We start from the raw sequence: 14,648 nt of genomic DNA on the forward strand, positions 1-14,648 counted from the left end.
ACTTGCCCAGGGTAACAGCTAGGAAAAATATGAGGCTGTATTTGAACTCAGGAAAATGGTTCTTCTTGACTTTAGGCTTGGCACTCTATTCACTGAGCCACTTAGGAAGACTTATCTTCCTGAGTTCAAATGTGACCTCAGACACTTACTAACTTGTGTTTCTGAGACAGTCACTTAAACCTGTTTACCTTAATTTCCTCATCTGTAAAATGAGCTAAAGAAGGAAGTAGTATGCCACTCCAGTATCTTTGCCAAGAAAATCCCAAATAGAGTCATGAAGAGTTTTGTATGACTGAAAAATGACTGAACAACAACTTGTACCATGTTCTCTCCTATATGGATGACTGAGGTGAGAAGCACCTTAGTAGATGCACTGATATCACACAGTCTTAGCATGGTAATTTAAAAATAGAGTAATCTCTGAAATGAAACTAGAAGACATAAGAAACAATGATAAATTGATTATAACCAAATTGGTAAAATAAAAGTTAAATCTGATTTCTTATTTCTACTTGACATAGTCAAGTCATGATGTCATTTTTTTAGTCAGTGTCCTAATAGGGAAAGAGAATTCTGTCATTACCATTTTACATGAAAAAAATGTTTCTCTTCAAACAATTCTGGTGAATTCTGAATTTATTTTTCTGTGGATGAGGAAATGGATGGGGTTGAAATATGTTGAAAAGTACTTGGGATAAAAAAAAAAACATTGAGCTTTAGATTTTTATCTTCAAAGTTTACAAAATTATAAAGTAACTTTAATTTTATGAAAAAAAATTCCTATGGCCACAAGTGATAATCTTGTCCCTAGATAAAATAGTAAAGATTTTAATAATGTATAACCAAGAAAGACTTTTATAACAAAATAGAAGAATTCTCTTATTATGAGGTATCCATCCTGGTTTGTGGTTAGAGATTTGGCAGCTCTATGTAATCTTTCTGAAAATCTGTGGGTAAGACTTTCAGGAAATCATTCAGGTTTAGGGCCTCTAGGTGGGCTGATCTGGTAAACCAGATGAGATGAGGGGGTTGCCCAAAATTAAAACAGAGGTCACAGAGAGTTTATTTTGGAGCAATAGTTTAGTTTTTACTCATTATCATTTCAGAAGGCCCTAGGTATATTTAGGTATTTTTCCCCCTCAAGTGTTTCTTAAGATAACAATCCATATAAACTTTTTCTGTACTAATGTTTAGGTAACTTCAACATACTACTTCTTTCATAGAAAACAGCCATGAATCAGATTGTTGTATTTGAGTGTTAGTCTATAGTCTGGAGACAGATTAAATCATGGTTTGATTATTTAATACTCATATAATCTTGGGAAACTTACACCATGTCTTTGGATCCCAGTTTTCTTACCTGTAAAATGAGAGCATTAGACTAATTGACTGTAAAGATGCATTCCAACTCTAAATCCAAGTCTGTGAATGTGAACTGCCAGAAGTTTTAATCTTCAACAAACTCTGGTTAAACATAGAAGTTTTAGGCACAGATATCTACTAGAAAGACAGAGAAAATAGCCTCATATAGCAAGGAAAATATTCAGGGAAGTAGCCTTTTAAATCAAAGTGTGGAATGTGAAAAAAAAATAATTAATATATCAAAAGGGAGAAGCTGCATGGCATGATGAATAGAGAGCTGGATCTGAAACTAGGAAGTCCTGGGTTCAAGTCCTGCTTCTGATAAATATTGTCTGTGTTACCATGGACAAGTCACTAAAGTTCTCAAAGCTCTCAGCAGCTCTCCAAAACTATGATATTCAGAAAAAGGTTGTGTGACCTATACGGGTAAATATAGTCACCTTATCTGGGTGTTCCTTATATGTATAAAAATCCCTATTGAGAGGGTAAAAATGAGAAAACAACCACAAAGTGTCCTTCCAAGCATGTAAATATGGTTACATGAGAAGAAAATATAATCATTTTTTCTCCTTGGATCATTGTATTTAGATATCAGTAATCATATTGTTTGATCACTTTCCATATTTAGCTGTAGTGACATTACAATGAATTTTCTTTATGAAGATCAGTTCAAAACTGAAAAAAAGAAGATTTAAGTCTATGTGGCCCCTGTTTGTAATTGTAAGGTAATCCTTGAATACATCTGAGTTTTTTTGGTTTTGGCTCATTAACTAACTACCTAGGAATCCTGGCAACTCTCCATAGGTATATTTATTGACTTCATGGTTGCTTAGGGCTATGAGCTCTCATGCCTGGTGCCTACTCGGAAATGACCAAATATAAACAAAAGAAGCCTGTGGGGTGTAGAAACAGTGCCTATTAGAACATCTCTGGGTTCAAATGCTGAAAATTCCATCCATGCTATTATATTTAAACACACACATACACATAAACCTGCATTCTATTACATTAATTGAGGGTAGGAGAAGTGAGTGGGTCCAGATCTGAGATTTCAGTGGGTGTCCCCCTACTTGACTGGCTACATGGAGCCAGTATAAGTCAAAGAATGTTTTTTTAATTCACTTCGTAGCTATAAAGCTGACCCTCTATACTCTATTGCTCTTTTGACTAAAAGTAATTACAAGGAAAATAATTTCAAAGTCAGGGTCAGATAAATCTGGAAGTTTTTCACAACAGTGAAGGTAGCTAAGCACATTTTCACATTTCATTATTGAGGGACTTTCCATTTAGAGAAAGACCACCAGCCATGGCATTTTCTCCTTTGCTTTCTTGTAACCTCTGTTCCAAACCTTTTCCAGATTGATAAAATTTGTCTAAGCTTAAATGTCCTAGCATAGCTGGAGCTCTTATCTGCTCACTCTGTTTAGATGGAATTGAAAGCTCATGCCTTGTATGGGTGCATTTCATTGTGGTACAACTTATTTCAGAAAATAAAATCATATCTTACATGAGTATGCTTTCACCTTCTTAAGAAAAATGCCATGTAGATTCTTTTAGATTTCTCTTAGAATTAAAAGAGAAATCTAAAAGAATTTTTTATTGTCTTCTTATGTTATATTGTCTTCTTTTTAATTACCAAAGCAAGGTGAATTAGTGAAAAAAAATGAAAAAATGAATTATCATTTTTTTTCTGGAATGACAGAGAACTTCTTGGAATAAGGACATCACTATTATCATGATTTTTTAAAAAAGAATATGATGTTTAAACTGATTCAGTTGTGCTGGGATTTTTTTTTCACTTAATACTAGAGAGATAATTAAAATGTATTAAATTGGTCAGATTAATATAGGGAATCTAAAGCACCGCAAGTCACAATTATTTTGTTTGCTTTCCACAGAAAATATCACAGCAAAACATATTGTGAGCAATGATAGTTCAGACAGTGATGATGAATCACAGGAGCCCAAAGGTAAGAAGCCTTCCTCTATAAAGATTCAGCAGTAATAGGGATGACTTATTCTTCCCTTTATTCTGTAACTGTGTCCCCCTCCTCTATTCATTTGGGCCTCCATTGATTATAAATAAACAGAACATTGAAGTAATGGAAGTAAAACTTCCAGAAAATTCCAAAAAAGTGGACAAAAATGACGAATACTTCAATTGTACCAAAGTGTGCATCAAAGAACAGAACACAGTTCTGTTTCATAAATTTTTGCCTGGACCTGATTCAACTCATCTTAATCCTTTCAAAGAACATTTGTGGTTATATAAAAGTTGAAAGAATATTGAGCCCAAAGAGAGACTAAAATTGAAGATTACTTGAAATCTGATTGTTAACACCTAAAAGATTCCCCTACTTCTTTGTTGGGGGAGTCTACAGTTTCTTAATAGTGTTGGGCTGTAACACCATGTGTTCCCAGTATGTATTGAAACCTAGGTTTCATTAAGAAAGGCATGTTGTCTAGGCCTAGGGAGGTAATAACCCTGTTGTATTTTGTGTTGATCAGACAGCATCTAAAGTATCATGTTCATTCGTGGGCACTAAATTATATGAAGGCCCTTGATAAATGGAAGCACATGTAAAGGTCAACTAGAATAGTAAAAAGCCTTGAGATCATGCAAAGGGAGAAAAAAACTGAAAGGATTTGTTTAGCCCAGAGTAGAGATGTTTGATGAAGGGCATGATAGTAGTCCCAAGTTTTACAGAACAAATCCGTTTATTAAGGGGATTTGTTCTGTGAAGTTTGGATTCAGTCAAAGGGCCTTACTTGAGGACCTAGAGGACCACTTGTGGCCTTGAGGCCACAGGTTTAGACTTTGGAAGAATCTATGCTTTTGTTTTTCTTATTTACATATATACTTTTAAAATATTTACTTACATATTACATACTCATGTATAAAATGTTGTTTCATAAGGAAGAAATTTTTAAAATGTGTTTGAATAAGAGCCAAAACACCAGACTTCAAGAACAATCTTCCCCTTGCTTGTCCTTACTATCGGTATGTATGGTCTTAGACAAATCACTTGGTCTCCCTAAGCTTCAAATGCTTCATCTTATATATGAGTATCATATTGTCATCCCTGCTTTGCTTATGGGATTGGTACAAGAATCAAGTGAAATTCATCATTGTGAAATTGCTGTGAAACTAGTTCATTTGAGGACAAGTTCAAAATTGAAAATAGTAAAGGAAACACTTTACAATCCAAGATTATTTACAATAATGATGAAAATAAATAATGATTTGTCTTCTGACTAATGGGTTTCTCCCTTCAGTGTTGTGTATATCAAATGTAATAGGAAAGACCAGAGTAGTGGTGATGATAAAACAAACAGGACCCAACCCCTTGAGGAAAATTACTGTGGGTCTTATTCCATATCCTGTCTAGCCTAGGGGTTGAATGATGAACTTTTCAGTCTGACCTGGAGAAATAAAAAGCTTTCTTCATGACATTTAGCATCTCTCAAATAATAGAGGTGCTGTAGGAGTGGAAAATCATGGAAGTTATCCCCATTAAAATTTCATCTTCAGCTCTGGTTGCATTTCTCCCACATGCCCCCCCCCCAAAAAAAATTCCCTTTCCTCAATCACCTATTCTTTGTGAATATGAAATATACATCTATATGCCACAATGAGGAATACAGGCACCTTAGACAAATTCAATGAAGGGCAGGGGTTATACATAGGACAGTAGATTACTCAGAGGAATTGGACTGGCATTGGTAGGCAAAGGAAAGGAGGGGGGAAGAAGGTGGGACTCTTGTGGCATCATGTACTGTAACATGGGATTGACTGTAAGATACAAAGGATAGTGACTCAGAGAAACACTGTAGGGAGGAAGTCTCCCCCTAGGTTTTGGTTCATTGAGAAAAAAAAAGCCCCAGTTGTGGTTTTGAATTGGAAAATAAACTAGAACCATTTTTAAGGGGAACTATAAATTAAATATTTACTCTCTTTATATAAGTGAACTCATTTGTTTATACCCCAAATCATAAGAAAACAGAAAATCAGAAATCATAATGTTTAACTTTTGAATTGACTTGATCAAAACTATTACAAGTAGTTTTCACTAGTTTAGTTTGCTTTTGTTGATTTCTATTGTCTTCATCTTGATTATGCATGTTTTTATATGTAGGCACTGAAAATACAGATGCTGAAAAGGAATATCAAAATAATAACCAAGCAAGCTGGGTTCAGAGAATGCTAATGGCCTTGGTGAGTGATTCTACCTTATTCAACACTCGAGAGGGACGTGCTGGGAAAGTACATAACTTCATGCTGGGTTTGAACCTTAATACCTCCTACCCACTCTCCCCTTTGAGAGGCATCTCCACTCAGGAATCTGTGGAAGAAGATGAATTGGATGCTGCTGTAACAGGTACGCACACAAATCCCTTTGCTAGTGCCAAATATTTTAAATATTATTCTTTACTGTTGACACTAAGGATATATAACATAGGATATAGATAAGCATGGATTTTAGTGAGCCTGATTATAGAATCAAAGCATCACCAACTGTAGAACTGGGAAAAAATGTAAAGTCCTTCAAGGCTAACCCTTTTCAGTTGAGAAACTGAGGTCCAGAGAGATTGAGACACCCGATGATCTCACAGTCATTCAATGACAAAGGAACTCATGGGAAAACAAACAAACAAAAACCAACAAATCTCCTTCAAACTTTGCTCTTAAAATTCTCATCAACCATTCCTTCCATGTGTATTTTCATTATAGAAGCATAAGAGGAAAATATGTGTGACCAATGAGTTGAGGCAATAGTCTCTCTTGATTTTCTGTCCTTTAGTACGGTAGCTGACATAACTTGAGTACTTAATAAATGCTTGTTAAGGAGTTGATTGGCTGATTTCTTGAAGTGACTAGATCATTTTCCTTGGTTATGTTTCATTTTACAATAGACTTTCCCATTATTGTCCTCTTTTCTTTACGTTTGCTCTTTCTTTCACTCAGGACAATAGTGTAGAAAAGATCCCAGGGAAAGAAGTATGGAAGGTGCTTCTATTTACTCTTGTATAAAATGCTATGTCATTAGGTAGCAATTTTTAAAATATGTTTAAATAGGAGCCAGAAGCCAGAGTTCTAAAACAATCTTCCCCCTGCTTGACCTTACTGTCAGTATATGGTTTTGGATAAATCACTTGGTCACCCTAAGCTTCAAGTCCTCCATCTTATATATGAGGATTATATTATCACCCCTGCCTTGCTTATAGTATTAGTGCAAGAATCAAATGAAATTCATTACTGTAAAGTTGCTATGAATCTAGTTCATATGAGGACTGGTTCAAAACTGAAAATAAAAAAAAGCACTATATAATTTAGATAGAGCATTGGACACTCATTTATCAAAACTTGGGGTCAGATCTCAGCTCTGACACTTACTAGTTGTGTAATTGTGGGCATCAGTTTCTTTATCTAAAAATAAAGATGATAATATTCCTACTACCCACTAAATAGAGTTGTAAGAAAAATGCTGTATAAAACCAAAGTGTTTATAATGAACTAGCTATTATGATTTAAGTGAAATTTCTATTTCTATTTTTTAAATATCATATTATATGCAGTAAAGACTTTGTGACAATGAAATTATTTTGTAGGTTTTTTTTAAAGAAAAAATTGACCTTTGATATGTCATCAGAAGCAAGAGATATCTCATCCATGGTTTTAGAAAAGTAATTATCCAGCATATATTTTTCATTTACATTTTTTTAATGTGTTATGCTAAGATCAGTTGAAGATACTGGATTTGTTTCCCTTAGCAAAAGGGTATTGGTAGTAGTGGTGGGGACTTGATAGCTATCATCAAATAGTCAACAAAATAGAAATCATAGGATTTAAAGCTAGACCTTCAAAGTGTCCTTAGAAATTTCTTAAAATAACCACCTCATTTTTCAGATAAAGGAATAGAATGATTTTATCATCAAGGTCATGCAAATCTTAAATAGTCTAGTGGCACAATAGATAGAACAATGGGACTGGGGTAAGGAAAACCAAAGTTCAAATCCGGTCTCCGACACTTACTAGCTCTGTGACCCTGGACGAGTCACTTAACTGCCCCAATTCCCTCATCTACCTTCCACAGTTCTTGTGAAGATGACTGAGATAATAATTATAGAATGTTTAATACAGTGCCTGGCACATGGTAGACACTTCTTAAATGCCTAAATTCCAACCCTAAATCTAGAGTTCTGTCTGCTTTCTTGAATCATTTCTCTAGTGGGGATATCAGGTAAAAAGGCAGGATTTGACTTTGTGTCAGAGAGTAGAACAAAGAGAAGTGTAGAAGTGGAAGAGAAAGATTTTGGAAAAATATAAGGAAAAACAAGCCACTGTCAATCAGAATTGTCTGAAGGTAGAACAGCACTGGATTCCCCATGAATGGAGACCCTATGATAATTTGTTAGGGAGATTGCAGGGTGATATTTGTTTGGGTCAGGGTTGGATTTAGAGGTCATACAGTGCAATAAAATGTTCACTGAATATGCAGTCAGGGCATATGACATTGAACCATAGCTCTGCCATGTACTGACTCAGTGAGACACAATATTAAAAGGGCCAGAGCTTTTCATTGATGCAATAATTTAAAAAAAGTTTTATTATAATGTCTCCTATCTGTTCAAAAAAATTTAAATATAAATAATTGCAAACTGATATGATTTTACTTTGAAATAAAATTTTTGTCCTACTACCTCTATTCCCTTTACTTTCTCTATGATAAAAAAATGCACTTCATCAATAATTCAGCTTAGTCCTTTGTGTTTTTTTTTCTCACTGTGCCTCAGTTTCTTTGGAACTAGAGTCCCTGTTTGGGCCCTTACCATTCTAAGTTTTTGAACCTATTTTTTGATTAGAGTAGGAGGCTTCTGAAATTGTTTCCTGTTCTAAAGTTCCCTGATTCTCTGAAATGTTATTATAACTATGCCTATGAAAAAAAATCAATCGTGAAATATGTCTGATTTTCTCAAACTGAACCCATTATATCAAATGAAACATTCTCTATGTATGTGTGATGCATTTGGTATGTGTCATAAAATTATACATATATAAATATATATAAAATAAAAATGCATGCAACCACACTATCAACAATTATTTTCTTGGTTTATATCTATACTGATATAATACTGATATATACTGATATAATACAATACTGATAAAAGTCTCTTTCTTATGAATATAAGATTTACAGAGCAATGATGCAAATGATTATAAAAAAAGCTGTAACTGCATATTATATTAGTAATTTTTTCTTTCTGAAAAAGAAATAGTTGAAATCATTTGTTTACTCTGGAACAGCTGTATTTAGATAATAAATACTTTGTCAGTCCCTCTGAGCTAGGGACATATTTCCGGTCTGGGAGTTTGTATGCCATTGTCCTGCACCCAGCATTTTAACAACTTCCTGGGAATTTTGCAAGATTTTATATAGACTTGTAGAAATGTTTTCCTGTTCAGTGTGATTTAAAAACCTAAGGATGATCAAATCCAGGGGCCCTCGAAAGAAAAGTTCAAAGATAGTGTGCCTACAACAGCAAACACAGATTTATTACCAATGCTAATGTGATGGCTGTGTGACTGTTATTTCAAACAGGATATTACTTCTTTTGCTGGGAGATTGACTCTCTAGTTTGGAAAAGAATACAAGAGTAAATGCAGTGGGAATACAGATGCAATACATTTTGTTTTTAGTGTTATCCAGCCTTGCATCCAAAAAATTTGAAAGAAGGCTAAGTTCCCTATATGTCAACCAGAGATAGTGAAGGTAGCACAAATACCCAGACATTTCAAATTTATAAGTCCTCAAATTACATAATTTCAGGTGTTCTTACAAGTCAAATTTCTTTCTTTCTATCACAACCCTTATTTGTTAAGAAACTGTCCTAAGACAGTAAAACATCTTAGTTTGGGAAATAGCATATTTCCCAATATGTCCCCATACCTTGGGTTTTGGCCATCTTTGGAAAATTCCAGGGTAGATGTTAAAATAGGAGGAAGAAGGGGCAGCTAGGAGGACTCAAGTTCAAATCCAGCCTCAGACACTTGACACTTACTAGCTGTGTGACCCTGGGCAAGTCACAACCCCGATTGCCTCACCCCCCCAAAAAAAATTTAAAACAGGAGAAAGAAGTAGAGGAATATTGGTAAATAATTAAGATATTTAAAGCAAAATCATGCCCCCTACCAAAAGAAAAATCTTCTGTCTCTTGGTTCTTGGTTTTAACTCTTAGACCTGTGTTGTCTGTAAAGTAATTGCTTCCCTATCATAGTCTTTAGCTCATTCATTGACCAAAATAAATTTACTGAAAAATTACTATGCTGTACGCTCTCTAATATATACATTCCTCTGATTCTTATTTGGGAACATGTAATTATGGAAAGAAGAACCTGATTTTAACTTTGATCCCTGGCTCTATCTTGAATTCAGACTCATCTGCATTAGCTCATCCAAACTTCTAATTGCTTATAATTCTATGTCTTTGCATAAGGTATTAACATTCTTTTGAATTCAGAGTTAGGGTTATAATTTCAATTTATAATTCAAAACCAGAATTTACTTATTCTGTATTTAGAGTAAGGAAAACTAAGTTCAAATGAATCATACATCTGACAATAGTTTTATGGCTATATGGCAAGTCACTTAACATCCCTGTGACAGTTTCTTATCTGTAAAGTGCAAAGCATAACTATTTTACTATTTACTTAAGTTGTCGTAAAGAAAATAATTTATAAGCTCTCATTGCTTCTTCTGCTTTTTGAAGGATGTAATAATCATGAAAGGAAGTCAGGAAATTATTACCTGTCAGGTTTATCCCTATTTTCTCATACTTCTATGCCAGACTTGTGATCTATTTCCCCAAATCCTCATCTAGGCCTCTCTCCAGGTAAACTATATTATAACACGATAACAATATCATTTTCTAGTTCTTCACTTAAAGACTCTTGACCATGTCACCCTTTTGGTTTTTGGATTTCCCAATATGAGTTTATCTTTGAAAACATAATGCTTTTCTCTTTTCCTCCTATCCATCCCATTTTTTCTATTTATTTTATTCCATCTGATTGAAGTTAGAGCTCTGGACCTGGAATCAGGAAAACCTGAGTTCAAATCCTGCTTCAGGTACTAGTTGTGTGACCTTGGACAAGAGAAACCTCTGTTTACCTCGGATTCTTCATCTGTAAAATAGGATAATAATGATGCTTACCTTCTTGGGTTGTTGTAATGATCAAATAAGATAGTAATTGTAAAAAGCTTAGCACACTGTCTAGCACATAGTGTTATAAAAATGTTGGCTGTAATTATTATTGAGAAACAAACTAGTTATGTATCATATTCCATCAAGTCTCAATGAAAACTGTATTGGAAAGCATACCTCCTTGAATTAGGGTCTCTCGTTCCCATTAATTATTACCCAACCTTTATACAGTTGCTTATTCCTTTCTTGGATTTTATCTTCTGTGGATTTCTAAGGTTCTCTTCTGTTGTCAGAAATTATGTCTCTCAAACAAATCTTAAAGCACTGTATGCAGGCTTATTATGGTAGTTATTCTGTCATTTTAGTTGTGCCTGACTCTTTGTAACCCCTTTTGAGGGTTTCTTGGTATGACGTTTAAAAGTTTTGAGAGACATCGTTTCTGTCACTTTTATTAAAAAGGCTAACATGTTATTAATAAAAGAGGTCAGTGGCACTCTCAAATGCTAAAGACCTCTCAGGATGGTGTCTTCACAGTATATGCCGTTGGAAGAATAGTTCCTGAGGGTGGCAATCAACTTTTTAGTTTCTCTTTATGACATCTAGTCTGGTTCATATACTCATGCAGTTTTTCCTCTCCTTTTCTTTTCAGTTTAAAACCCATTTGATTCGGTTTCCAATATTATAGGCAAATGAATTTTTAAGGGTCCTTGTCAGGTGCACTACATCACTGGTCATGAGAGTATCATTGCTAAGTTTAAGGTACGATCCATAAGTCTAGGAATGCATTTTCTTTGATACCATCTTCTTTTTGAGTTTCTTACTGTTGACATTTTTGTGTTAATTTTGCTCTTAATCTAATAAGAAGCTAACCTTAATCTAATAAGAAGCTAAAATAGCTGCCCCTAGGTGGTGCAGTGATGAGAGCATCAGCCCTGGAGTCAGGAGGACCTGAGTTCAAATGTGACCTCCAATGCTTGACACGTTTACTAGCTGTGTGACCTTAGGCAAGTCACTTAACCCCAATTGCCTTGCCTTCCCCCCTCCAAAAAAAAAAAAAGTGAGCCTTACGGTATATAGGTTGTTTATTTGGAAATTATCCTGTCAGTAATGTTATTTCTTGTCACCTGTCTAACAAAAGAGACAATCTACATTTTTCCAGACCTGTCTGAGTAAACACAATAAGCAGGAATCCACCCATTCATCTAAACTTAGAATTTCTTTTACTTTCTTCAATTACATCTTGGTCTTGGTAAGTCTTAGCCTAAAATTTCTCACACTGGTTAATTTCTGGATTAGAAAAGGGGAAAAACCTTGGTCCTAATTTAATAGTTACTAATTCTTGATCCTGAGACATGTTTGCTAAGATATTTCTTTCTGCTTTTTTCAATATCTTCTTTTGCTTTGAAGTTGAATATATTAAAGTATATGTTGAATTAATATATGTGTGTATGTATGTATATAGAAGGATCTCACTGATTTATTCCTAGAATTTCTCTACTTCTTTATTTTGCAAATGTTGGTATATAGGCTACTAAACAAAGGCTTTTCATGATTGCACTTTAAATATTTAAATACAGCTATCATTTCCCTCCCTACTCTTTTTGTCTCTTTTTGTCAGTTATCTTTGTCATTCAGAAAAAAGCAGGCAGATGTTTTGTTGTGTTAGTTATGCAAATTATTGAAAACTCACTGTTAAAATTCCCCTGTAATGTGGAGGTGAGGAAATAATAAAATCTGGAGATATTGGTGCCCACTAATGATGCTAAGAGGCAGTTTGGTGGTGCACTGGATAGAGGATAAGAGATATAGTCAAGAAGACCTGACTTCACCTCTTACTTTAGACATTAACTGTGTGATCTTGAGCAAATGATTTAACCTGCATCTATTCCAGTTTCCCCATCTGTACAATAGGAATAATTAGCATACCTACTACCCAGAGTTGTAAAGACAAAGTGAGCCAATATTTGTAAAGTGCTTTGCAAAATCTTAAAGCTCTATATCAATCAGTCAATTGCTATTGTCAGGTACTATGCTAAGTGCTGGTGATACAAAGAGGAGCCAAAAGCATTTTCTGTTCTCAAGGAGCTCATAGTCCAGTGGTGTAGACAATATGCAAACTTCTAAGTACAAATTAGTTATATACAGGATGAATTGAGGGTAGTCTCAAAGGGAAAGAACTAAAATTAGTGTAAATACTTTGGTTTTCATTATATTGATGAAGAAAGAAAAACTCACAGAAGTGAATCTTGTCAGAATTTATATGTAGTAAGTGGCAGAGTCAGGATTTGAATCTGGGTGTTCTTTCTTTATGAAGTCCAATTACAAGCCGATATTAAAATTTTTCAAGGAAATGAAAAGTGGAGATAATGGTTTAATGGTTTAAGTCCTACATGATAAACTATTATTATGCCATAGTCATATATTATGAGCTTTTATCATACTATATTATCATATAATATAGATAAATGGCATGGGAAGCAATACACTGTCCTGATTAGTTCTCAGAATTCAAAAGCATACTGGAAGGAAGGTAAAGAAAGTTTGATTGTCATTTGCTTCTCTTCCCGCCCCAGGTGGTACTTAAGCTATGGATTTAATACCTGAATAAGTCTAGGAAATATAAATCTTAAGAAGCTATTAAAACTTGATTGGAGCAAGGGAAACACTCATCTTAATGACTTACAGAAAAATCCTTTGAGATGCCAATATATTCAGAAGAATGTTTTGGTCAAATAATCTCTCTTTTCTGTATATCATCTGCATATAGTAGGATTCCTATAGAATTCCTTTTCCTATATTTCTTCTCTCTCTCTCTAAAATTTCTTGATTTTGCCCTCTAATAACTTTTACCTCTTTTTGTATCCTTAGCATTTAATACAGTGCCTGACACATAGAAGGCACTTAAATGTTTATTGACTATTACCTATAATAGATCTAGAATTGAAAGGGACCTCAGATGCCATCTGGTTCAGTGTTTTATTTTATAGATGAGGAAGCTGAGGCCTTCACTCTCCCTCTCTTTTTAAAATTTTTTGTCTTCATGTCTTTCCCTCTCCTCTCATAGCCACTTTGACATTGACTCATCTTAGTCCTCTGAGTAGTAAAACTTTAGCTAATATACCACTATGCAGTTCCTTTCCTGTTTCAATACAACCTGCCTCACTATTATAATTTCTGCTTTAAGGAATGGACAAATGGCCTCCTGAGCAGAATCATGACCAAAATCTGGGTGGCAACTTGGGAAAGCATTACTATACAGGGGGGCACCAAGACATGGCTGGCCCCAGACATTCAAATTCCAGAAGAATTAGAGGTCCATGCCTAGACAAGTTGCAACCTAGTCTTCTGATGATAATTCACCTTCCCTCCATGAGAATTTGAGTGACTGTGGCAAGTATAAACATTAATGTGCTACGTAGAAATGAGGGGAACCAAAAAGAGATGTCTTGGGAATACTGTACTAATTTTACATCTTACAAAGTCTTTGTGAGGATACTTACATTTTCATGTTCTTGCACCCGTATGGGGCTCCCCAATAGTCCAATGGATATGTGATCTCACTGAGGGGGGGTAGCCCCTTCCCCAGTGTATAAGTCTCAACCCATTCATTTCTGCCCATTCCTGTATGACTCTTTTCCCTATCCTCCCATAAATCCACCACAGAGGGTCCATTTGACATGCTAAGGGATTTTTTCTTATATGGAAATCCAGATGTTTGGGGGGCATATTTTTTAAAATTACAAAAAAAAAAGATTTTTTCTTAAATCCCTGCTTCTGTTCTTGTCTCTCCCAAGAGTTGTTAAAACATTTAAATGCTATTCCCCCCTCCCAAAAAATAAACATCTAAAAATGAATGTGCATGCTAGGGACATAATTCAAAGAGAATGGAGCATCATGTCCTTCACAAAAGAAGTGATTGGGCAGTCCTTAAATGACTAATTTGACCCTGAGACCAGCTTCACAATATAGACTATTTTGTTTTCAGAATTTCTATGAATATTTATATTGGAATTCAATCAAATCCCATTTCTCCTATAACTCTCAAATTGTACCTTCAGACTGACTCAGGCAGCACAAAG

The 14,648-nt window shown here is 34.7% G+C and overlaps 1 protein-coding gene across 1 annotated transcript in view; it reads left to right on the forward strand.

Moving 5' to 3' along the window:
- The window catches only part of PLA2G4A (phospholipase A2 group IVA), a 179,428-nt gene that overhangs the window by 142,502 nt on the left and 22,278 nt on the right, over window positions 1–14,648 (forward strand). Inside the window, exons 13-14 of the mRNA XM_069074439.1 lie at window positions 3,261–3,332; window positions 5,499–5,741. Of these exons, the coding sequence (XP_068930540.1) occupies window positions 3,261–3,332; window positions 5,499–5,741 (315 nt within the window). The remainder of the gene's footprint in view (window positions 1–3,260; window positions 3,333–5,498; window positions 5,742–14,648) is intronic.

Source organism: Petaurus breviceps, unplaced genomic scaffold, assembly GCF_028583685.1.
Source record: "Petaurus breviceps papuanus isolate PSGF00001 unplaced genomic scaffold, PetGlider_PUasm1.0 90895, whole genome shotgun sequence".
Lineage (NCBI taxonomy): Eukaryota > Metazoa > Chordata > Mammalia > Diprotodontia > Petauridae > Petaurus > Petaurus breviceps.